This window comes from Taudactylus pleione, unplaced genomic scaffold (assembly GCF_031769625.1).
Source record: "Taudactylus pleione unplaced genomic scaffold, aTauple2 ptg001108l, whole genome shotgun sequence".
NCBI classification, from domain to species: Eukaryota; Metazoa; Chordata; class Amphibia; order Anura; family Myobatrachidae; genus Taudactylus; species Taudactylus pleione.
The window spans coordinates 327695-354641 of NW_028285509.1; the positions used below are offsets into that span (position 1 = coordinate 327695).

The window sequence follows — 26947 nt, forward strand, 5'->3', positions numbered from 1 at the left end:
CATGTCAAAGGGTTAGTTACCATCTTCCCTGCCTTTCATTAACTTGTAACAGGACTCCCAGGATACATGACCTAATAAGGACAGGCACTAAGGACAGGCACTAAGGACAGGCACTAAGGACAGGCACTAAGGACAGGCACTAAGGACAGACACTAAGGACAGACACTAAGGACAGACACTAAGGACAGACACTAAGGACAGACAGCTCTCCTGCCCTCACATTTAGAAAACCAGTTATTCTATGGCTTGTAATTACCAATCTGTTATGACATTAAAACTATAATTTGCGCTATGTGCCATATCTCTATATTCCTCACAGTGTTTCTTTTAACCAATTTGTCTGTTTTCCAGTGTTTGTCATTTCCTCCCATACATTATACAATCGTCCATTTGCTCACAATTTTCTATCCTGGTAGTGGATGACCAGCTGAATTATGTCTTTCAGGATGCATATAACAATCATATTATTTCACATGAAGTAATGTAATGCTTTACAAATTGTACTTTCACTATACACAGGAACATTTAGAAAATAACCACACAAGACAGCTGGAATAAAGAAACCACCTCTATTATTGTCTCATTGGACCAGTATAAAAGAAGCCCTAACAGGTAGAAATATCACATCGCAAAAGGGTTTGACGCCCATGAAAATACATCACTTGGAATTTATTGCACATTGTTTATTGCCTGATCGGTGGTCCCAGGTTTGGACTATATACAAGGCACATATTATATGGTATGTTATATGTGACACAGAAACAAAATGTCATCTGAGGACAGCAAAAGTAACAGGCACTTAGGTGCTGGATGAGAGATCCCGCATACAGCTGTAATACTCGGCCCCTGGAAGATACGGCCAGTAGCAGCTTACAGTAGAAAAGTTTCTTTACCCGATCACTTGTCCCCATGTGAGCAGTTCTGTAAGGGCAGACTCTGCAACGCTGACTTACTGATGGTCCCATAGGCCTGTGTGTAACTCTGTAGAGAAGCCTTGGGGTCACCGGCTGTGCCGATGTTGTTTGTTCCCTGGAACATTTTCCTGCTGAATTTCTGAGCGGATCGCAGCTCACGAGCCCCGGCTATTGGAGTGCGCTGATTCTAAATTGAAGAAAACAAAAATATCGGCTCTGACAAGTCTACAAATTTAGTAGAATCCTCTGGTTGCATCATAGCTCAATGACAGACATTAGTGCTCACCAGTCTGGACTCTTCCTACAGCTAGGTACATACCGTGCAATTTTTTTGATCAAACCGAAAATCGGGACAATTTTTAGGCAAATTCAAGCACCAAATATCTGCGGTACACACTATACAATTTACCTAGTGAATTTCACATGTACGCCCACAAGGATGATGAAGAAATCAGGAAAAAATCTAAGGAAATATGGTCAGATTATTGAGAATGCACACACACTGCATGATATCGGAACATCGGATAATCGTAGAAGTGCGTTTGTAGCTGGGATTTTTATTTACAGTTTCCGTCAGCTAAACGCTCATGTGTACACACTACAATAAATGAGGCAATCATGCGATTACAATTATTGGGCCGATTTAGCATAGTATGTACCTAGCTTTACTTACCTAAATCATACCCTATGTACTCAACAGTGTAATCTGGACCTCACACCGTGGTAGTCATCTACTACTCTACAGTGTGGCCCATACCTACACAACCTCTACTCACCAGTCACACCAGGTGTACCCCTCCCACTCACCAGTCTAGTCTGGACCTCAGGCTCACTAAGTGTACTTACCCACTACTCTCCAGTATAGGATGTACCTACACAACCCCTACTCACTAGTCTAGTCCTCAGTCACACTAAGTGTATTTCCTCCCCCCTCCCCCACACTCACCAACCTAGTCCAGTCCCACCAGATGCACACCTCCCCCACTCACCAGCCTAGTCCAGTCCCACCAGGTGTACCACCTCCCATACCCACCAGCCTAGTCCAGTCCCACCAGATGAACACCTCCCACACTCACCAGCCTAGTCCAGTCCCACCAGATGCACACCTCCCCCACTCACCAGCCTAGTCCAGTCCCACCAGATGAACACCTCCCACACTCACCAGCCTAGTCCAGTCCCACCAGATGCACACCTCCCCCACTCACCAGCCTAGTCCAGTCCCACCAGATGCACACCTCCCCCACTCACCAGCCTAGTCCAGTCCCACCAGATGCACACCTCCCACACTCACCAGCCTAGTCCAGTCCCCACCAGATGCACACCTCCCACACTCACCAGCCTAGTCCAGTCCCACCAGGTGTACCACCTCCCACACTCACCAGCCTAGTCCAGTCCCACCAGATGCACACCTCCCCCACTCACCAGCCTAGTCCAGTCCCACCAGATGCACACCTCCCACACTCACCAGCCTAGTCCAGTCCCCACCAGATGCACACCTCCCACACTCACCAGCCTAGTCCAGTCCCACCAGGTGTACCACCTCCCACACTCACCAGCCTAGTCCAGTCCCACCAGATGCACACCTCCCCCACTCACCAGCCTAGTCCAGTCCCACCAGGTGTACCACCTCCCATACCCACCAGCCTAGTCCAGTCCCACCAGATGTACCACCTCCCCCACTCACCAGCCTAGTCCAGTCCCACCAGGTGTACCACCTCCCCCACTCACCAGCCTAGTCCAGTCCCACCAGATGCACACCTCCCCCACTCACCAGCCTAGTCCAGTCCCACCAGATGCACACCTCCCCCACTCACCAGCCTAGTCCAGTCCCACCAGATGCACACCTCCCCCACTCACCAGCCTAGTCCAGTCCCACCAGATGCACACCTCCCCCACTCACCAGCCTAGTCCAGTCCCACCAGATGCACACCTCCCCCACTCACCAGCCTAGTCCAGTCCCACCAGATGAACACCTCCCACACTCACCAGCCTAGTCCAGTCCCACCAGATGCACACCTCCCACACTCACCAGAATAGTCCAGTACCACCTCCCATACCCACCAGCCTAGTCCAGTGCCACCAGATGCACACCTCCCACACTCACCAGGCTAGATTGGACCTCGGTCACACCAGCTGTATGCTCCCGATTACTCACCAGCCTGGCACTAACTGCTGCTACGCTTACTGCTCCTGGGGGTGCTGCATCCTTCCGAGTGAGAAGGTTGTTAGGAGCTGCGGCACGTGCTTGCTGGGTTAGTGAGAGAGAACGAGCCCTGACAATAGGAGCAGATTTTCCTCTTGGTTCCAAGTTTTTATTCACCTTTATGGGAAAATATATATCCATTATTTTTAGTTAATCAGCCAAAGTCAGTTATTTTAATATGGTAGAACAAATAAACATTTACTGTGATCAATCCCTTGGCATCCAAATGGCATCCCTTGGCATACAATACAATATATACAGAAGATGGAGATAACCGATAATAAAGGCAGCAGCTGTTTACTTCTCCCTGTCTGTGCCTAGCAGCGGCGGAATCGGTATGTAAGCGGAAGACAGACAGGGGTGTGGTAAGTACCCTAACCCTCCCTTAGTGGTGCCTAACCCTAACCTCCCCCCTAAATGCCTAACCCTAATCTCCCCACGATGGTGCGTAAACCTAACCCCCTCTTCCCACACCCTAAATCTAACCCTCCCAGGGGGGTGTCTAACCCTAACCTAGCCCCCGAGGGGGTGCCTTACCCCAAGTGCCCCCGGGGGTTACTGAAGCTAAACCCACCCCACCCCCACTCCGCGGCTATAACCTAAGACACCCGGCTTTCCTTCGTTCAGTATGCCGGGTGTCAGGATTTCGTCATGGGGCTAATGATAGGTGTCGGGATTATCTTTAGTCCCATGTCTGGCGTTTAGTGTCAGGATAGCGTATCCTGACTACATCCCGCAGCAGTAACTTACCCCATGCATGCCAGACTGTGAGGCCACGTTCTGTTCCTGACATCCTGACTTCTTGTGTGGTGTGTTACCTCGCCAATGCCCAGACCCAGCTGAGATTCAAATATAAAACAAGTTACAATGTTATTAGGTGGGGAAACCGCTAAACTGTTACTGATCATTTTGGTTGTTTCCTTTATGCACAAACGAAATTAAATTCATATTTCATAGCACAATACTATACAGACTGCAGATACTTGTATGGGAGAGAGTCAGAACAAAACACCAGAAGACAGAGGCTAAGGCAGTAAAGACAGTAAAGTGCCATAGTGTGGGAGGGGCAAAAGGGAGAAACTTAGAAGGGGGCAAGAGAGAAATGCCAGAGTATGGGGGGAGGGCCAGAGCAAGGGGTGAGGGCAAGGGGTGAGGGCAGGAGGACGAGAGAGAAATGCCAAAGCAAGGGGTGAGGGCGAGAGAGAAATGCCAGAGCAGGGGGTGAGGGCAGGAGGGTGAGGGAGAAATGCCAGAGCAAGGGGTAACTGCAGGAGGGTGAGAGAGAAATGCCAGAGCAAGGGGTGAGGGCAGGAGGGTGAGAGAGAAATGCCAGAGCAAGGGGTGAGGGCAGGAGGGTGAGATAAATGCCAGAGCAAGGGGTGAGGGCAGGAGGGCGAGAGAGTAATGCCAGAGCAAATGGTGAGGGCAGGAGGGCGAGAGAGAAATGCCAGAGCAAGGGGTGAGGGCAGGAGGGCGAGAGAGAAATGCCAGAGCAAGGGGTGAGGGCAGGAGGGTGAGAGAAATGCCAGAGCAAGGGGTGAGGGCAGGAGGGTGACAGAAGTTGCAGAGCAATGAGGGCAGGAGGGTGAGAGAGCAGTGCCAGAGCAGGGGAGGAGGGCGAGAGAGAAATGCCAGAGCAAGGGGTGAGGGCAGGAGGGCGAGAGAGAAATGCCAGAGCAAATGGTGAGGGCAGGAGGGCGAGAGAGAAATGCCAGAGCAAGGGGTGAGGGCAGGAGGGCGAGAGAGAAATGCCAGAGCAAGGGGTGAGGGCAGGAGGGTGAGAGAGAAATGCCAGAGCAAGGGGTGAGGGCAGGAGGGTGAGAGAAATGCCAGAGCAAGGGGTGAGGGCAGGAGGGTGACAGAAGTTGCAGAGCAATGAGGGCAGGAGGGTGAGAGAGCAGTGCCAGAGCAGGGGAGGAGGGCGAGAGAGAAATGCCAGAGCAAGGGGTGAGGGCAGGAGGGCGAGAGAGTAATGCCAGAGCAAGGGGTGAGGGCAGGAGGGTGAGAGAGAAATGCCAGATCAAGGGGTGAGGGCAGGAGGGTGAGAGAGAAATGCCAGAGCAAGAGGTGACTTGAGGAGGGTGAGAGAGAAATGCCAGAGCAAGGTGGAGGGCGAGAGAAGTGCCAGAGCAAATGGTGAGGGCAGGAGACAGTAGTGCCAGAGCAAGGGGTGAGGGCAGGAGGGCGAGAGAGAAATGCCAGAGCAAGGGGTGAGGGCAGGAGGGTGAGAGAGAAGTTGCAGAGCAAGGGGTGAGGGCAGGAGGGTGAGAGAGAAATGCCAGAGCAAGGGGTGAGGGCAGGAGGGTGAGAGAGAAATGCCAGAGCAAATGGTGAGGGCAGGAGGGCGAGAGAGAAATGCCAGAGCAAGGGGTGAGGGCAGGAGGGCGAGAGAAATGCCAGAGCAAGGGGTGAGGGCAGGAGGGCGAGAGAAATGCCAGAGCAAGGGGTGAGGGCAGGAGGGTGAGAGAAATGCCAGAGCAAGGGGTGAGGGCAGGAGGGCGAGAGAGAAATGCCAGAGCAAGGGGTGAGGGCAGGAGGGCGAGAGAAATGCCAGAGCAAGGGGTGAGGGCAGGAGGGTGAGAGAAATGCCAGAGCAAGGGGTGAGGGCAGGAGGGCGAGAGAGAAATGCCAGAGCAAGGGGTGAGGGCAGGAGGGTGAGAGAGAAATGCCAGAGCAAGGGGTGAGGGCAAGGGGGTGAGAGAGAAATGCCAGAGCAAGGGGTAACTGCAGGAGGGCGAGAGAGAAATGCCAGAGCAAGGGGTGAGGGCGAGAGAGAAATGCCAGAGCAAGGGGGGAGGGCGAGAGATAAATGCCAGAGCAAGGGGTGACTTCAGGAGGGTGAGGGAGAAATGCCAGAGCAAGGGGTGACTTCAGGAGGGTGAGGGAGAAATGCCAGAGCAAGGGGTGAGGGCAGGGGGGTGAGAGAGAAGTGCCAGAGCAAGGGGTGAGGGCAAGGGGGTGAGAGAGAAATGCCAGAGCAAGGGGTAACTGCAGGAGGGCGAGAGAGAAATGCCAGAGCAAGGGGTGAGGGCGAGAGATAAATGCCAGACCAAGGGGGGAGGGCGAGAGATAAATGCCAGAGCAAGGGGTGACTTCAGGAGGGTGAGGGAGAAATGCCAGAGCAAGGGGTGAGGGCAGGGGGGAGAGAGAGAAATGCCAGAGCAAGGGGTGACTTCAGGAGGGTGAGGGAGAAATGCCAGAGCAAGGGGTGAGGGCAAGGGGGTGAGAGAGAAATGCCAGAGCAAGGGGTGAGGGCAGGAGGGCGAGAGAGTAATGCCAGAGCAAATGGTGAGGGCAGGAGGGCGAGAGAGAAATGCCAGAGCAAGGGGTGAGGGCAGGAGGGTGAGAGAGAAGTTGCAGAGCAAGGGGTGAGGGCAGGAGGGTGAGAGAGAAATGCCAGAGCAAGGGGTGAGGGCAGGAGGGTGAGAGAGAAATGCCAGAGCAAGGGGTGAGGGCAGGAGGGCGAGAGAGAAATGCCAGAGCAAGGGGTGAGGGCAGGAGGGCGAGAGAGAAATGCCAGAGCAAGGGGTGAGGGCAGGAGGGTGAGAGAGAAATGCCAGATCAAGGGGTGAGGGCAGGAGGGTGAGAGAGAAATGCCAGAGCAAGAGGTGACTTGAGGAGGGTGAGAGAGAAATGCCAGAGCAAGGTGGAGGGCGAGAGAGAAGTGCCAGAGCAAATGGTGAGGGCAGGAGACAGTAGTGCCAGAGCAAGGGGTGAGGGCAGGAGGGCGAGAGAGAAATGCCAGAGCAAGGGGTGAGGGCAGGAGGGTGAGAGAGAAGTTGCAGAGCAAGGGGTGAGGGCAGGAGGGTGAGAGAGAAATGCCAGAGCAAGGGGTGAGGGCAGGAGGGTGAGAGAGAAATGCCAGAGCAAATGGTGAGGGCAGGAGGGCGAGAGAGAAATGCCAGAGCAAGGGGTGAGGGCAGGAGGGCGAGAGAAATGCCAGAGCAAGGGGTGAGGGCAGGAGGGCGAGAGAAATGCCAGAGCAAGGGGTGAGGGCAGGAGGGTGAGAGAAATGCCAGAGCAAGGGGTGAGGGCAGGAGGGCGAGAGAGAAATGCCAGAGCAAGGGGTGAGGGCAGGAGGGCGAGAGAAATGCCAGAGCAAGGGGTGAGGGCAGGAGGGTGAGAGAAATGCCAGAGCAAGGGGTGAGGGCAGGAGGGCGAGAGAGAAATGCCAGAGCAAGGGGTGAGGGCAGGAGGGTGAGAGAGAAATGCCAGAGCAAGGGGTAACTGCAGGAGGGCGAGAGAGAAATGCCAGAGCAAGGGGTGAGGGCGAGAGAGAAATGCCAGAGCAAGGGGTGAGGGCGAGAGATAAATGCCAGACCAAGGGGGGAGGGCGAGAGATAAATGCCAGAGCAAGGGGTGACTTCAGGAGGGTGAGGGAGAAATGCCAGAGCAAGGGGTGAGGGCAGGGGGGAGAGAGAGAAATGCCAGAGCAAGGGGTGACTTCAGGAGGGTGAGGGAGAAATGCCAGAGCAAGGGGTGAGGGCAAGGGGGTGAGAGAGAAATGCCAGAGCAAGGGGTAACTGCAGGAGGGCGAGAGAGAAATGCCAGAGCAAGGGGTGAGGGCGAGAGAGAAATGCCAGAGCAAGGGGTGACTTCAGGAGGGTGAGGGAGAAATGCCAGAGCAAGGGGTGAGGACAGGAGGGCGAGAGAGAAATGCCAGAGCAAGGGGTGAGGGCGAGAGAGAAATGCCAGAGCAAGGGGTGACTTCAGGAGGGTGAGAGAGAAGTGCCAGAGCAAATGGTGAGGGCAGAAGGGTGAGAGAGAAATGCCAGAGCAAGGGGTGACTTCAGGAGGGCGAGAGAAATGCCAGAGCAAGGGGGGAGGGCGAGAGATAAATGCCAGAGCAAGCGGTGAAGGCAAGAGGGTAAGAGAGAGGTTGAGGAGTAAAGGGTGAAGGTACAAGGGTCTCCCATATGATGTAGTCCAACATCAGTTGCATGACCATTTATATCGTTGTTATCTCCCCTATATGCCAATACTTCCAAACCACTAATATTTCTTTTTACTTGCTTCCTTTTTGAAATGGTGGCCATTTTTAAATCACGGCAGACACTATATTTTTGGTTTGATGCATAGAGGCATATTCAATTAGCTGCGGGGTTGTCCCCACGACTAATTGCTGTGCCGGTCTTATTCAATTGCCGAGGATTCCTCGCACGGGAGTCCCCAAAGTCGGATTTTACCACGCTGCTCCTGGAGGTGCGAGGTAAAATCCTTGTTAATACAATTAAATCGGCCTTTGCGCGTGGGTAAAAACACACATTGATTCCGCAGTTTACGCGGAATCAATGTGTTTACCTGCGTGAGTCCCGATTTTATGGTGCGGGGAAAAGGCTATTTAATTCAATAGCTTTTCCCCGCACCGCAGGGGTTTAGGACAGCAATTAGTCACAGAGGACAACCCCGTGGCTAATTGAATATACCCCATAGATTACCTTATTTCACTTTAATGGTGCAAAAGAGGGCCCAAAGAGAACAAATATTACTTTTCAGGGTGAAATTATCTCAGCTTGGTTTCAGTTATACATATGTACAGCCGTGGCCAAAAGATTTGAGAATGACTCAAATATTGGTTATCACAAAGTTTGCTGCTTGAGTGTTATTAGACCTATTTGTCAGATGTTACTATGGTATACTGAGGTAACATTACAGCATTACATAAGTGTCAGATGTTACTATGGTATACTGAGGTAACATTACAAGCATTACATTAGTGTCAGATCTTACTATGGTATACTGAGGTAACATTACAGCATTACATAAGTGTCAGATGTTACTATGGTATACTGAGGTAACATTACAGCATTACATTAGTGTCAGATGTTACTATGGTATACTGAGGTAACATTACAGCATTACATAAGTGTCAGATGTTACTATGGTATACTGAGGTAACATTACAGCATTACATAAGTGTCAGATCTTACTATGGTATACTGAGGTAACATTACAGCATTACATAAGTGTCAGATGTTACTATGGTATACTGAGGTAACATTACAGCATTACATACCATAGTAACATCTGACACTAATGTAATGCTGTAATGTTACCTCAGTATACCATAGTAACATCTGACACTTATGTAATGCTGTAATGTTACCTCAGTATAAGTGTCAGATGTTACTATGGTATACTGAGGTAACATTACAGCATTACATTAGTGTCAGATGTTACTATGGTATACTGAGGTAACATTACAGCATTACATAAGTGTCAGATCTTACTATGGTATACTGAGGTAACATTACAGCATTACATAAGTGTCAGATGTTACTATGGTATACTGAGGTAACATTACAGCATTACATTAGTGTCAGATGTTACTATGGTATACTGAGGTAACATTACAGCATTACATAAGTGTCAGATGTTACTATGGTATACTGAGGTAACATTACAGCATTACATAAGTGTCAGATCTTACTATGGTATACTGAGGTAACATTACAAGCATTACATAAGTGTCAGATCTTACTATGGTATACTGAGGTAACATTACAGCATTACATAAGTGTCAGATGTTACTATGGTATACTGAGGTAACATTACATAAGTGTCAGATGTTACTATGGTATACTGAGGTGACATTACAGCATTACATAAGTGTCAGATGTTACTATGGTATACTGAGGTAACATTACAGCATTACATAAGTGTCAGATCTTACTATGGTATACTGAGGTAACATTACAGCATTACATAAGTGTCAGATCTTACTATGGTATACTGAGGTAACATTACAGCATTACATTAGTGTCAGATGTTACTATGGTATACTGAGGTAACATTACATAAGTGTCAGATCTTACTATGGTATACTGAGGTAACATTACAGCATCACATAAGTGTCAGATGTTACTATGGTATACTGAGGTAACATTACAGCATTACATAAGTGTCAGATGTTACTATGGTATACTGAGGTGACATTACAGCATTACATAAGTGTCAGATGTTACTATGGTATACTGAGGTAACATTACAGCATTACATAAGTGTCAGATGTTACTATGGTATACTGAGGTCACATTACAGCATTACATAAGTGTCAGATGTTACTATGGTATACTGAGGTAACATTACAGCATTACATTAGTGTCAGATGTTACTATGGTATACTGAGGTAACATTACAGCATTACATAAGTGTCAGATCTTACTATGGTATACTGAGGTAACATTACAGCATTACATTAGTGTCAGATGTTACTATGGTATACTGAGGTAACATTACATAAGTGTCAGATCTTACTATGGTATACTGAGGTAACATTACAGCATCACATAAGTGTCAGATGTTACTATGGTATACTGAGGTAACATTACAGCATTACATAAGTGTCAGATGTTACTATGGTATACTGAGGTGACATTACAGCATTACATAAGTGTCAGATGTTACTATGGTATACTGAGGTAACATTACAGCATTACATAAGTGTCAGATGTTACTATGGTATACTGAGGTCACATTACAGCATTACATAAGTGTCAGATGTTACTATGGTATACTGAGGTCACATTACAGCATGACATAAGTGTCAGATGTTACTATGGTATACTGAGGTCACATTCCAGCATGACATAAGTGTCAGATGTTACTATGGTATACTGAGGTCACATTACAGCATGACATAAGTGTCAGATGTTACTATGGTATACTGAGGTCACATTACAGCATGACATAAGTGTCAGATGTTACTATGGTATACTGAGGTAACATTACAGCATTACATAAGTGTCAGATGTTACTATGGTATACTGAGGTAACATTACAGCATTACATAAGTGTCAGATGTTACTATGGTATACTGAGGTAACATTACAGCATTACATAAGTGTCAGATGTTACTATGGTATACTGAGGTAACATTACAGCATTACATAAGTGTCAAAGGCTTTTATTGACAATGACATTAAGTTTATGCAGAGAGTGAATATTTGCAGTGTTGACCTTTCTTTTTCAAGACCTCTCCAATTCACCCTGGCATGCAGTCACTCACCTTCTCGGAGTTTGTCAGAATTTGTAGGTTTATGTTTGTCCACCCACCTCTTGAGGATTGACCACAAGTTCTCAATGGGATTAAGGTCTGGAGAGTTTCCTGGCCATGGACCCAAAATTTCGATGTTTTGCTCCCCGAGCCACTTAGTTATCACTTTTGCCTTATGGCAAGGTGCTCCATCATGCTGGAAAAGGCATTGTTCCTCACCAAACTGTTCTTGGATGGTTGGGAGAAGTTGCTCTTGGAGGAGGTGTTGGTACCGTTCTTTATTCATGGCTGTGTTCTTAGGCAAAATTGTGAGTGAGCCCACTCCCTTGGCTGAGAAGCAACCCCACATATGAATGGTCTCAGGATGCGTTACTGTTGTCATGACACAGGACTGATGGTAGCGCTCACCTTTCCTTCTCCAGACAAGCGTTTTTCAATTTCCCCAAACAATCTAAAAGAGGATTCATCAGAGAAAATAACTTTACCCCAGTCCTCAGCAGTCTAATCCCTGTACCTTTTGCAGAATATCAGTCTGTTCCTGATGTTTTAGTGGAGAGAAGTGGCTTCCTTGCTGCCCTTCTTGACACCAGGCCATCATCCAAGTGTCTTCGCCTCACGTGAAGATGCACTCACACCTGCCTGCTACCATTCCTGAGCAAGCTCTGCACTGGTGGTGCCCAGATTCCGCAGCTGAATGAACTTTAGGAAACAATCCTGGTGCTTGCTGGATGTTCTTGGGCACCCTGAAGCCTTCTTCACAACTATTGAACCTCCCTCCTTGAAGTTCTTGATAATCCGATAAATGGTTGATTCAGATGCAATCTTACCAGCAGTAAAATCCTTGCCTGTGAAATTAGTGCAAAGCAATAATGACTGCACGTGTTTCCTTGCAGGTAATCATGCTGAACAGAGGAAGAACAATGATTTCAAGCACCACCCTCCTTTTAAAGCTTCCAGTCTGTTATTCTAAATCAATCAGCATGACAGAGTGATCTCCAGCCTTGTCCTCGTCAACACTCTCACCTGTGTTAATGAGAGAATCACTGACATGATGTCAGCTGGTACTTTTCTGGCAGGGCTGAAATGCAGTGGAAATTTTGTTTTTGGGATTAAGTTCATTGTGATGGCAAAGAGGGACTTTGTCATGAAGAGTGATAAGATGAATTAATTGCATTCTGGAGTATATGCAGCAGACTTTGTGAAAACCAATACTTGTGTCATTCTCTAAACTTTTGGCCATGGCTGTACTCGTAGTTTGCTACCAAAAATGCTGAAGACTGAGATTTTGAAAATTAAATTTTTTCAAAAGTTTACCAACTTGAGGCCTAAAAATCCCAGGTTGGCAAAAATTTTAATTTTGGCTCAAGTCAAGGTTCATATGATTCTAAGCTACTGTGAAAATGTCAAGTTTGAGACTGAAGGTAGAATTAAGTTATTGATAAAAAAAAAAAAAAAAACAACATACCTCCATATACATTTATGATACTGGACTTAATGCCCTATTATTAAAAAAAAAAACTATATTTAGACATATATATTTAATAAGACTTTTTATGTACTCACAAGTGACTACATTTGTTTTTCCAGCAGTAGGTGGGAAATATCCTCAGAAAGTTTAGGCTGAATATTGTGTGATCATCCAGTTGATGTTGTCAGCTCCATTGATTGAAAACTATTCTGAGAAAACAATGCAACGGAAACCAGGTTAAGTCCTTGTTGTTCTTCTGAAATGTGGTCCTTTGTCCTGATGGATGATAGAAAACCAGGTGAATGTCATGTTCTGTACACGGATGTCATCCACGTCTCCCAGTCACCACAGTCCATCGTACACATAGTCATCGGTGTCTTTGATCCTGATTGTGAGAGGGACAGACTTGCTCACTTGGACGTCTTCATACTCTCCAGAGGTTGCAGCTAAGTAGCATTTAATCTTGCTCTCTGACAGAGGATCAAATCGATGGTAGCTCCTGCCCTATTATTAAAAATAATCCTTTAAGTTTAGACATTAAGTCCAGTATTATAAAGGTATATGGCTCCTGTAAAAAAATAAACATTTTCTGTATCAACAACTTTATTCTACCTTCAGTCTCAAACTTAAAATTGTCACAGTAGCTTAATATCATATGAACCTTGACTTGAGCCAACAATTAACCCGAGATTTTTAGGGCTAAAGTTGGTAACACAGTAGGACACAAATCTCAGACTTCAGCAATTGTGGTAACAAACTACTAGTACATATGTACGTCTCACAAATAACTGAAACCTGATATTTCTTTCCATATAATCATATTTTCACAAATATTTTGTTCTCGTTAGGCCCTCTTTTACACCATTAAAGTGAAATAAGGTAATCTATGCATCAAACCAAAAATGTAGCCCAAACGTTGCTGAGAGGCTCTACCACATCCCAGTCCTGATATATTTGCATTTATGTAAATACCTGGAAACACAATAATCACTGTCTGCCATGAATTAAAGCTGGCCACAATTATGACAAGGAAGCAAGTAAAAAAAAAAATTTTTTTTAGTGGTCTTGAACTATTGGCATATTGGGGAGATAACCGACAAAATATTATAAAAAAATAAAAAAAAAATGGTCACGCAACCAGAAAATTCATAATTTGACCACTTTGTATGGATTGACTCAAAAGACAGGTGATGAATATCAGTAAATGCAAGTACACAAGGCATGGCATGGATCACATCTTATGATCTAGGTCTATATTACATACGCTGTGTCACACTGTGCGTTATAGGGTTATAAATGGGAGCCTTAGGTTTAGGGCCATATTGCATGCTGTCTGTATGCTCCGTAGGCGCAGTAAAGCGGTCTGTTGCATGGTGAGCTGTGTGGCTAGTACATCCTGGAGCACTGCCAGTATCTGATCTAGCAGCTTCTGTGTCCTCTTTTGCTTGTACACAACTTGGCTCCTGGGAATGTTTGGCCACAGGGTCCACACTCTCTTTCAGGGTTTCTCGTTTTTGTCGCCGAGTGTTAATTTTTCTCTCAAGAATCATCTGCAGGAAAACAGCAACAGGTCAGTAAGGTGATTTGAGATTTACTTTCAGAATGAAAAAGCAGATTTGTACTTATGGTAAAACCCATTTGTCCATTTCCATAGTGGATGCTAAAATACTGTGGTATAGATGGTGGTGTGTGGAGCCTGAATTGCTTTGAACCCCCTATATGATGATCACAGACTTCAGTTAATTCTAATTAAGCCCAAGACAGAGAAAGGGAAGAGAGAACACACAAACTGTGCCAACAGAAATATGGGCAGAACAAGAATAATAACAGAAAGTGCATCCAGTCACCTCCATAAAGTCAGGGAAATTGATTTTACAGTAAGTACTAAAATCCCACTTTCTCCTTCCACTGGGAGACACTAGAACACTGGGGACGTCTGAAATCAGTCCTCAAGGGAGGGAGCGCTCTCAAGCAGTCAAAACTCAAATTCCTGGATGCAATGTGTCAAACCTGTAGAATTTGGCAAAAAAGTGTGCATGGATGCCCAGGTGGCCACCCTGCACAACTGTTCAGTCGAAGCCCCATGAAACGCAGCCCAAGAGGTGCCTAGGGACCTAGTGGAGTGAGCCATAATCCGGGGAGGTACCAGCTGACCTTGAACAATGTAACCCTGTTGAATGGCAGCTCAAAGCCAACGAACAATAGTCTGTTTAGAAGCTGGTCATCCCCACTTGTGAGGGTCATAGACAGCAAACAAATTATCCATCCTACGCAAGTCGGAAGTATGCTTATCTGATTTTTAAAGCACAAACCGTCCAAAGATTGAAGAGAATCTTCAGGGGACCTCCCCCTACTTAAAGCTACAATCTGTGAATTAATAGGGAATGTCAACACAACCTTTGGTAAGAAAGAGGTATTTGTCCATAGGTCATAACTATCTTCACAAAATACTAAAAAGGGGAACTGCCCTTGTGACGGCAGCAATGGTGACAAAAATGAGAAACAGTGGAATCTAAAAGGGTTACCGCTGCAAGGAATAATGGACCATATTAAGGTCCCATGGAGTAGTGGGAGGAACAAATAGGGACTAAACATGCAATACCCTCTGCAGAAAGGTTTGCACTTTATCAACACAAGCCGACACCTGAATGATCCCAGACTCAAGCCAGCATCCAAACCTTCCTGCAAAAACTAAAGATGAGGCAGGCGCAAGGTAGATGTAAGAAAATGTTTAGCTTCCCAACAGGATGTATAAGTCTGCCAAATCCAGTGATAATCTTTGGTGGAACTAGTTTCATAGTTTTTAGAATCGTCTGGATGACACTCAGTAAAACCCTTGGATCTCAATATGGAAGCATCAACAGCCAAGATGTTAAATTCAGAAGATCTCCCATCCACGTCCCCAAAGAGTGGATGAGACTTACATAACCTCGTGAGGGACTTTGCATGGAGGGGTAGGAAACCACGCTACCCTGTTCAGACGCAAACACATGGGGGGGGGTCTTCAAATCCCATATTTACCCACATACTACGATGCTATTATGCTCAGTCAGGTCAATGACTTGACAAGAACAGGGATGCCAAGCAGTGGGTTAACCTGGAAGACCACTCTCTCCCTATTACCACTTTGCTATTTCCTTGGAGGTCTAAGGTTTCGGTCATTTCACATCCTACTAGTCGGCCCAACGTTGGCTAGATGGAATAAATTAAGGAGGCCGCCCTGGGTTTCTTCTGTATTCTCACTCCTGACCCTACTGTTTGGCAACCCCAGTTTCCCTCCAGGCATCCCAAATACTGCTTTTCGGGAATGGATACAGAGTGGAATTCTATATGTTGGCTACCTGGTGGATGATGGGGTGTGTTCTTTAGTGCCTTACAGGCCAAATGGTCATTGCCGGGTGATGGGATATAGCGGTTTTTGCAGCTTGAACACTTTGGTCAAAGCTGGGAGGTTCGGCTGACCTGTAACAGACCCTTAACTGCTTTCGAGGACATGTGCCTGGCCCGTTTGCATTCAACACATTTTCTCTCCAAGGGCAATACATTTTTGATTGAAAACTCATTTCAGGAACCTCCTAAATTCATTGGGGATTGGGCAAGAGATTTGCGGGTACAACCAGATACCAGCAAAATATTTTTCTAAATACATTTGCCAGTTCTGTAAGTTAATCAGTTATAGAAACTCAACAAGTTTTCTCTCACTGGTATTGGTGCCCCGTTGCTCTTGCAAAATTCGAACCTGGGGTATCGGCCGGTTGTTGCAGATGTAACTCAGTAGAATGTTCCCCGCTACATACCTGATGGAACTGCCCCATTCCCCACCCCTTTTGGGAGGTTATAACCCTTTCTATAACAATCACTGGCAGTGAAGTTCCTCTTTTTAGTTATTAAATTTATACCCTGGTACTGTGGCTTCATGTAAGTAATCCCTCCTCAAATACCTTAACAGTGCCACAAATGCAGTCATTCCAGTACACTGGAGGTCTATTTCCCCACCTTCATTAAAGGAATGGTTCACTAGACTAGACCTATACATGAATGACCTTCTTTTGGGAGATGAAAAACAACATCCCGCTGAATCTGGTGTTCTTGGTTGGAATTTAAGTCCTCCACGACTTATAAGGCAGCTAATACCCAAGTGCCTCCAGCATCCTGTCTCTATGCCCTTTTTTTTGCTGGAATCTTCTCAATAGATACACTAGGTGTCTTACTTTTCCAATTGCCCTTTCTATCCTCTCCCCTTCCTCCCCGTGTCTCGTCTCATGTGTTTAGTCATGTTTTATGGCTACAGTATTTTAAAGTCCATGATATGCTGTGTACCTCTGTTTACTGTACCGATTTCTGCATTTATATAAAGGTGTACTCTTACATATCTATCATACTTATGGACATCTCGCTTTGATTTTGGGGCAGCACAGACAGTGTAATGGTTACCGTTACTGCCTCACAGCAATAAGGTCATGAGTTCAATTCCCATCATGGCCCTAACTGTGTGGAGTTTAGAGATTCTCCCTGTGCTTGCGTGGGCTTCCTCCGGGTGCTCTGGTTTCCTCCTACACTCCAATAATATACTGGTACAGTAGGTTAATTGGCTCCCCACAAAATTAACCCTAGTATGTATGTGTGCGTGCATGTGGTAGGGAATATAGACTGTAAGTTCCACTGGGGCAGGGACTGATGTGAATGGGCAAATATTCTCTGTAAAGCGCTGCGGAATATGTGTGCGCTATATAAATAACTGGTAATAATAATACATTTTGTCCGGTTCAACCTAATAAAAATATATTGCAAAAAAAAATAATTCAGATGATGTAAAGTGGATGCACAAAGGAATAACCATGGCATCAACCAAAAGAGCAGCAGGATATCTGGTCCTGGAGCAATAACAATCAAGCCTTTGAGGAAGATGGATGCCCCGGAACAGGAGAAAAGAAGATCTGTTCCATTTAGTACGCAGGTTGATCTGGAGTTCCCTGGAATGGAAACCTGTTAAACTGGACCAATTTAAAAGATTAGGAGAACATTCCCAAAAGGTACATATAAATGTGTGTCAAGGCTGTTTTCTTTCTCAAACCCAAGCGAATCATGGACTGTATGACAAACTCTTGTCCAGAGGCAGAGGACCTTCTGGAGAGAGGTACTGAAAATTATGGCCAGAAACAGCAATGAACTAGGTTGGATTTTGCAAAATTGATGATCCAACTATGGGAAATCAACACCTGATGCATTAATCTGACATAAGACTGATGAGGTTCTGGGGAGGGTGCCTTTCTTAGCAAGTTATCTCAGAAGAGCGACCATGATTGGCATAGCCTTTATAAAAATAGGGCAGTAGAAAGGCCAAAAGGTAAAGGCCCTGTATAGAAAAACGGTTATCCTGGACTGTGAAGCTCAGAAGGAATTGATGAGGCTCCCATATGTAGATGTGAAGAAAGGCATACCAGATTTCCATGGATACAAGGAATTCCCCATGCCATGTCTGAACTCACTGAATGCAAAGATTCCATCTTGAGCCTCTGGAACTTGAAGTGAGTTTTCAGAGACTTCAGACTGAGAATGGGTTGAAACAACCTGTCCGGCTTGGGATCTAGAAAAATCTTAGAATAGAAACCTATTTTTTCTTGCCCCACCAGAACAGTCACCACGACCCCTAAAGAAATCAGAGTCTGTACAGTCAGCTTAGGGCCATATGCTTTTGTTGGGATATGGACAGACCTGTGGAAGTGGGTCCGCCTCCAAGTAGGTTATCTTGTATCCCAAGGAGACAATATCCTGAACCCAGACATCTTAAGAGGTCCTCGCCAACCTATCCCAAAAATGTGAAAGACGGGCTCCGTTATGCATGAGGGCAACTTCTTATACATTAGGCTTGTCAGATAGTCTGGATTCTGGATGACATGCGACTCAAGATTGGCATCCCCTGGATGAGGCAGAATGACCTCTAGTCAAGTATTGGATGTGCTCTGCTGTAAGGATGAATGAAATGAAAAGGAGGCTCCCTTGAACATCGGTGCTGTAGAGGGAAGAAAGTAACTCTTCCCCCCAGTGGCCAAAGCGATACTCTTGTCCAAGAAACTATGCCCACAGAAGAGAAGAGTCCAAGCATCTCTTCAACTCTGAGTCTGCTTGCCCCAAGCGTAACCCACACAGCTCTGCGAGCTTCCCCTACAAACTAGTCCCACATCAATGGCCACCTATGCCATGTAGATTGCAGTCTCTTTGATATGATCCACTAAGGTCAATTCTTCTCCAAGAGTCTCAGTCTCACTACCTTATTAACTCAGGCAGAAACTAGTGGGCCAGAGATCTACTCCCACAGCAATAAAGATACTCTTCAGAGTGAAATCCATTATCCGGTCAGAACTGTCTTTTAGAGAGGAGGATGAAGGTGGTTTTCTTAGACAGACAAGTGATGGAGGAATCGATCAATGGAGCAGATTCCCACTTTGTACTATCTGCTGCCAGGAGGAAATAAAGAGAAAGTAACCTCCGAAAGAACTGAAAATTTGGATCAGGGTAGAACCAAGCAGCCGATAAAAAAGATACTCCAACTGCGGAGATGAAAGAAAGGTAACTGCCTATTTCACACCTCTTGTGTTTCAGGCCCATTCGAGTCTGAGATATGCATGCTTAACGCCATTGAGGTTCTAACATCCTGAGGGGGTGATTCAGAGGTGGATGCAGTGAAGTCATCAGGCGCATGTGTCTGACAATGTGAGATAGACACATGCGCAGAGGGAAACCATCAAAGACTCCGTTGTACGGACTGCAGTGGTCAGGGTCAGTCGGACATTCTGCATCTGTCATAGGCAGGCACTATTTCTGAAGGGCTAGCCAATGGTGAGCTGAAAGTGAGTCTTCGTACACAGATCGGCAGAATCGAGCCGGGCATCTCAATAGGACACCCATTGGCTACAGCATTACCATACAGACGCAGTAGTGGGTGTGGCTAAAAACGCAGCCTCTACTGCTATAATGTCTCCCACTGAATGTCCCTAGGATCATCAAAGAAAGCTCCTAGTCGGACTAGTCAATAAGGTCATCCTCTGCCTGAAAAGAGGCCTCTGAATTTAAACCTTCCCAAGATTGAAGGATTCCTAGCAAATCTCCTTTTCTGTGATCCAGCAGTCTCTCCAGTGAGACCTGCACCAAACTTTGTACAGATCTAGCCAAGGAGGCTCAGTAGATGGGGAAGTAGAAGGAATCATAGACTCATTGGGCCTGATTCAGAGCTGGCCGCTAGAGCGAATGCAAATTTTCCAAATCGACGTCATGGGAAGCGATCGCTCTGTGTATGCAGACACCCCTTGGCGAATGTAGAGACACCCACTGGCACACGTCATCTCCAGGAAGTGTATGAAAACATTGGTACATCGAGGACCATCGGATGTGAACGCAGTGCTTGTGGTTGCCTTACCCTACCGCAAGCTCTGCGAGCATTTCAGTGTAAAAAAACTCCAGGTGACGTGTACCATGACACTGCCTGTTAATTATGCACGCCTCTGAAATAGCGTTGAAACACTCAGGCACGCCTGCGTTCGCATCGCCAACCCCCCGTTTTTACTGGACTGCCCCTGTTACCACCCACAAATGGCCTCTCCTGTCACTCATTACACTGGGCAGCAGGGCGAGCACGCGGTATGCGATCGAAGTGAGTAGTTCAGAACGAAGCATATGCAGAACATCGGGCCGTTTGCGAGCGCACGCATATAGCGAATGGGTCTGAATCAGGCCCATAGTCCTCACGGAAAGCCATAGAGATTTGGACAGTGAGGCATTTACATCCACTTGTCTGTTTGAGACCAGCTGTCTAGACAGCTCCGACAACACCTCAGCCAGGGTTGCCACCCAAGCCGTCTCCTCAAGTGGGGGAGCATTCACGGGCACAACAATACCCTGGGCCAAGGTTCTCTCTTCTGAGAGAGTCTCCACTTTAATGTCTGGGAAGAGTAATAAAGAGAAAGGGAAGGAAAGACAGAACAGAACAGAATACATAGAACATCAATCTTCTAAAAGGATAGAGGAGATGAAGACCAGCTTGTCCTCAGACACACTATACAAAGCTCAGGGCTGTATACGTTAAACAATCCTCTATAGAACTAAGGAGATAGGAAGGGGGAGGATGGAGCAATAACCATCCTGTCCCAGCACCTGGAAGATGGCTGCTTCTCTGGAGGATGCCGCCAATACTTCATCTGAGGTGTCGGAGGCGGAAAACTGACTGTCTGTCCTCATCCGAGGGCCTAGCTGACCGGCACATGTTGGCAAATTATTCTATGAAAAGAAGGCAGGTGCTACAACTTGCATTGACTTACGGGGATATGGAAAGACAACGTGAACCGGAACTGAAGACATTTTAAACACATTTTAGGAAAACATGGGACATTTGGGTCAGGCCCATATTCTGCAATGTAAGTCATGGTACATAATCTACCCTATATAGAGTAGTCTCATGGGCCCCTGCTGGCATATGGAAACAAGCGGGAAGATACACTGATCATTTTACAAATGATTTACCTCATACAACTTATTTCGATATTCAGCCACAGACAATTGAATGTCGTCATCCAGAGGGAGAATTACATCATAATCCAGGGCCGGCTCACGAGCTAAAGCATGGAATCTGAAAGGCAGAAATCAGTCACCAGAATCTCAAGTAATACACTACAAATATATATTATTTATTTATATACAACCAACATATTACACAGTAATTTATCATTGGGAGCAAACGGTGATCAAACAAGATTGGGAATTAACAGAAAGTTGTAAAAGCGCTGCTCACAAGCTTACAATCTACAGAAGAATAGGAGTGCGATACATAAGGATAAGTTCCACATATCATACATTGGTCCAGCTGGTCTGTTATTGGAAATAGTGCTTAGTGTGGCTATATGATCCAGTCACACAGTAACGCTGGTCTGTTATTGGAAATAGTGCTTAGTGTGGCTATATGATCCAGTCACACAGTAACGCTGGTCTGTTATTGGAAATAGTGCTTAGTGTGGCTATATGATCCAGTCACACAGTAACGCTGGTCTGTTATTGGAAATAGTGCTTAGTGTGGCTATATGATCCAGTCACACAGTAACGCTGGTCTGTTATTGGAAATAGTGCTTAGTGTGGCTATATGATCCAGTCACACAGTAACGCTGGTCTGTTATTGGAAATAGTGCTTAGTGTGGCTATATGATCCAGTCACACAGTAACGCTGGTCTGTTATTGGAAATAGTGCTTAGTGTGGCTATATGATCCAGTCACACAGTAACGCTGGTCTGTTATTGGAAATAGTGCTTAGTGTGGCTATATGATCCAGTCACACAGTAACGCTGGTCTGGGAATCACAGTGACTTGTGAGTTAGTCTGTGTAAATATAGATAACACTGGGGAACAATCAATCTGTTGCCAGGGATTTAAGAGTCGATTTCGATTAATTTTGTTCTCCTGATCATGAATATGTCATGCTTATTTTTCAATTGGCTCTAGTCTTTGAGATATGCATATATCGTTAACATTTATGAAAATTTTAATTAAACTATGTTAAAAATAGTTTAAAAGATTTTTTTATTCTGATTACATTTGATTCGTAACATGTAATAAAAAGACACAGGATAATTACATACATAAGTGTTAGGAAGCTATGAGAACTGTTTTTTGTAGGATTTTCTTTTGTATTCTTTTTGCGGGCAGTTCCTCTGCAGATTCCAACAGTATAGTAACATCCGGCTCAAGACGCTACTTTTCTTGAAGTCTGGATGCTAAAAGCTCAGCTCCTTTTTTCTTTGATAAATTCAAGTCACAAAATAAATCGTTTAGTTCCTTTTGAGAAAATTTGTTTGGAGTACAGGAACTTTCTTCAATCTCACTTTCATCTGTGTTGTCACTTGCACTGGATGACATTAACATTTCCACATCATCACATTCAACTTCGCGCAAAGAACTGAATGTCGGTACAGGTAAATCCTCGCTATGTGGTATCGGTTGTTTCGCAGAAATCATACATGGGTATTCCCATTTACGTTTCTTAAATCGATTCATACCCTTCACATTTACAGCACAAAAATAGCAGTCACTCAAGTGATCTTTTGGCTCACACCACATCATAGGCATGCCGAAATTAAGTCCTTTTCCATCACCTTTAGTCCAATCACGGAGTGATTCCACGCAGGTTTTACAAACATTGTCTCGCTGGCTTATGTGACATCCAAAATAATCCTGATACGCTTGTTTTACCAATACAGTTTATTTTTTATTTCTTCTGCAACACTATATGTGCCACAAATATAACAAAAACATCAGGGTTGTTAGTACACTGTCTCCGAGAAGAACTAATTTTTACGGCAAAACCTTTTTGTTTCACACATTCAGTGCTAACTCCCAACAAAAGCCGAAGACGTTCTGAACAAAACAAACCCAAACGGCGGGAAATTGGTTGTGCTGGGACAGAGAGAGGGCTGAACAAAGGAACAGGAGGTGCGCTAACTGCATCACTCGGTACTCTCGCTGTATACTGGGAGGAAGCGTGGCTGTGGTGTGAGGATGTCCCAGCATGCTCAGCAGCGCATTGCTCCTCTCTGTATGATGGGAGGAGGCGTGGCTGTGGTCTGAGGATGTCCCAGCATGCTCAGCAGCGCATTGCTCCTCTCTGTATGATGGGAGGAGGCGTGGCTGTGGTCTGAGGATGTCCCAGCAGGCTCAGCAGTGCATTGTTCCTCTCTGTAAGCTGGGAGGTTTGGCTGTGGTGTGAGGATGTCCCAGCAGGCTCAGCAGCGCATTGCTCCTCTCTGTATGCTGGGAGGTGTGGCTGTGGTGTGAGGATGTCCCAGCAGTGCATTGCTCTTCTCTGTATGCTGGGAGGAGGCATGGCTGTGGTCTGAGGATGTCCCAGCAGGCTCAGCAGTGCATTGCTCCTCTCTGTATGCTGGGAGGAGGCGTGGCTGTGGTGTGAGGATGTCCCAGCATGCTCAGCAGTGCATTGCTCCTCTCTGTATGCTGGGAGGAGGCGTGGCTGTGGTCTGAGGATGTCCCAGCAGGCTCAGCAGCGCATTGCTCCTCTCTGTATGCTGGGAGGTGTGGCTGTGGTGTGAGGATGTCCCAGCAGTGCATTGCTCTTCTCTGTATGCTGGGAGGAGGCATGGCTGTGGTCTGAGGATGTCCCAGCAGGCTCAGCAGTGCATTGCTCCTCTCTGTATGCTGGGAGGAGGTGTGGCTGTGGTGTGAGGATGTCCCAGCAGTGCATTGCTCTTCTCTGTAAGCTGGGAGGAGGCTTGACTGTGGTGTGAGGATGTCCCAGCAGTGCATTGCTCCTCTTTGTATGATGGGAGGTGGCGTGGCTGTGGTGTGAGGACGTCCCAGCAGGCTCAGCAGCGCATTGCTCCTCTCTGTATGCTGGGAGGAGGTGTGGCTGTGGTGTGAGGATGTCCCAGCAGGCTCAGCAGTGCATTGCTCCTCTCTGTAAGCTGGGAGGAGGTTTGGCTGTGGTGTGAGGACGTCCCAGCAGGCTCAGCAGCGCATTGCTCCTCTCTGTATGCTGGGAGGAGGCGTGGCTGTGGTGTGAGGACGTCCCAGCAGGCTCAGCAGTGCATTGCTCCTCTCTGTATGCTGGGAGGAGGCGTGGCTGTGGTGTGAGGATGTCCCAGCATGCTCAGCAGTGCATTGCTCCTCTCTGTATGCTGGGAGGAGGCGTGGCTGTGGTCTGAGGATGTCCCAGCAGGCTCAGCAGTGCATTGTTCCTCTCTGTATGCTGGGAGGAGGCGTGGCTGTGGTGTGAGGATGTCCCAGCAGGCTCAGCAGTGCATTGCTCCTCTCTGTATGCTGGGAGGAGGTGTGGCTGTGGTGTGAGGATGTCCCAGCATGCTCAGCAGTGCATTTCTCCTCTCTGTATGCTGGGAGGAGGCGTGGCTGTGGTCTGAGGATGTCCCAGCAGGCTCAGCAGTGCATTGCTCCTCTCTGTATGCTGGGAGGAGGCGTGGCTGTGGTGTGAGGATGTCCCAGCAGGCTCAGCAGTGCATTGCTCCTCTCTGTATGCTGGGAGGAGGCGTGGCTGTGGTCTGAGGATGTCCCAGCAGGCTCAGCAGTGCATTGCTCCTCTCTGTATGCTGGGAGGAGGCATGGCTGTGGTGTGAGGATGTCCCAGCAGGCTCAGCAGTGCACTGCTCCTCTCTGTATGCTGGGAGGAGGTGTGGCTGTGGTGTGAGGATGTCCCAGCATGCTCAGCAGTGCATTGCTCCTCTCTGTATGCTGGGAGGAGGCGTGGCTGTGGTCTGAGGATGTCCCAGCAGGCTCAGCAGTGCATTGCTCCTCTCTGTATGCTGGAAGGAGGCGTGGCTGTGGTCTGAGGATATCCCAGCATGCTCAGCAGTGCACGGCCACGCCTCCTCCCAGTGTTAGTGAGGAGATATGAATGTGTTATGTGTCTCTGTTAGGATTTGTGGTTAGCAAATCATCTTTGTGGTAGTTCCCAGTCTTAGTGTTACTGGGATACTGCATCATGTCCTGTCCTTTTTCTGGCTTTTTGCAAGTAGCTGGAAATCCTGTCTTGTCTGTGTCCATTCATGGCCTGTCATTCATGTCTGTCTGTGTATTGTTTCATGTGTTCACTAATTAACTAGCTCTTGCTGCAGAGCTCAGGTGCACACATGCCTTTGATTAGGAAGTGCTCTCTCCAGGAATTGGTTCTGATTGGACCCGTCTTCCTTCAGGGCATGACTAAATTTAATAGGCGACCACGAGAATATGATGACTGTGCTAGTCACCCAATTTTTACACATAGGAAGACTTCTATCAGTCCATCCTATATCTCTAGGGGAAATACAAATATTTCTCACCTATCGAAGGACGATATTTCGCAAAACTCTAGAGACGTCAGATCTAGAATACACCACACTCAGAGAGAGCTGAATCATTCTAAAGCTAGTCCATCCAAGATCAATGATGGTTCTCAGTCTTTTTTAGGGGAAGAGACAAGGACCATATGTGCTCCCCATTTGCAACAACGGAACAGGTTTCAAGCTCTCTCGTCAGAATCACCAAAAAGAGGAAGAGTAGATTATTCAGAGGAAAGAGAGGAGGCAATAGGAGGAGCAAAAAGAAAGACACGGTTTCTACATTAAAACCAACTCTTAGTAGGGGTATTTTTAACCTGTCCTCCAAGAAATTGTCAAATGATGAGATCAGTCTATTGAATAGGGGCCTAAAATTTGCACCATCACGGGATCCCAATTTTTTTGATTTATTTGTGGATTTAAACAGGTATATTAGAACACTCTGTAGGAAAAAATATTTTGCTATGAAGCAACTGCGATCCAGGGATCTATTAGAAGATAGTGGGAATATCATTTTGGATGACGGTGATGGGGAGGCTTTGGAGGCCCTTAATCAATTGTTGAATGAGAATATAAATGATACAACAGATAAAGAAGGACTGAGAACGAGCGATATTCAATATGAAAAAATCTATGACATTAATAATATACATAGAAAAAGATTATTTAAGAACAAATCACAATTCTTTCCTACACATGTTAGGAGTGCACCTATCAACATATTCTACAAAAAAACATTAAATGATTTTAAGATTATGTGCAATAAACAAAAAAAGAAATCTAGATATAGAGATAACTTGAGGGTGAGAGAGAAAAGGGCATTGAGGAATCTGTCTGGCGATCCCTCCATCATTATCAAACCGGCTGATAAGGGTGGAGGGATCGTCATTCAAGATGTCGGGGACTATATGTCCAAAGCCATGCGGCAGTTGGATTATAGATGTCAATACTTGATATTACAGGCGGATCCAACTAGCGCTTTTCAAAAACAACTTATTTTTCTATTGGATAGAGCCCTTGAGGAGGGAGTGATAACGAGGGAGGAGAGAAGTTATTTGATATTGAATCATCCTGTGATACCCACCTATTATCACCTTCCTAAGATTCACAAGACACTCATTACACCACCTGAGCATCCAATTGTAGCTGGTATTGGGGTCCCTCACTTCACATCTTTCACATTTTATTGATTTTTTTCTTCAACCTTATGCAACACTTCACATTAAAGACACGAATAATTTTTTGCACTTAATTAAAGATATTGATTGGAAGGACACTTATTTATTTGTCACGTGTGATGCACAAGCTCTCTACTCAAGTATTCCCCACGATCGGGGGATTAGAGTGGTGGAAAATGTATTAAAAGGGGACGTTAGAGTTACTGAGTGTCAGAGAAAGTTAATTTTGGATTCAATTAGATTCATCCTTACACATAATTATTTTACTTTTGATCAAATATTTTATTTACAGGTAATTGGGACGGCGATGGGCACGAGGTTCGCGCCGAGCTTCGCCAACCTCTACATGGGGGCATTTGAAGAG

The 26947-nt window shown here is 46.3% G+C and overlaps 1 protein-coding gene across 1 annotated transcript in view; it reads right to left on the bottom strand.

Moving 5' to 3' along the window:
- Nucleotides 1-668: 668 nt before the first annotated feature.
- MAPK15 (mitogen-activated protein kinase 15) overlaps nucleotides 669-26947 on the bottom strand; it is a 263796-nt gene continuing 237517 nt past the window's right edge. Inside the window, exons 11-15 of the mRNA XM_088461832.1 lie at nucleotides 21099-21204; nucleotides 13846-14131; nucleotides 3868-3956; nucleotides 3070-3234; nucleotides 669-1101 (exon numbers count right to left, since the gene is read on the bottom strand). Of these exons, the coding sequence (XP_088317958.1) occupies nucleotides 898-1101; nucleotides 3070-3234; nucleotides 3868-3956; nucleotides 13846-14131; nucleotides 21099-21204 (850 nt within the window). The 3' untranslated portion in view covers nucleotides 669-897. The remainder of the gene's footprint in view (nucleotides 1102-3069; nucleotides 3235-3867; nucleotides 3957-13845; nucleotides 14132-21098; nucleotides 21205-26947) is intronic.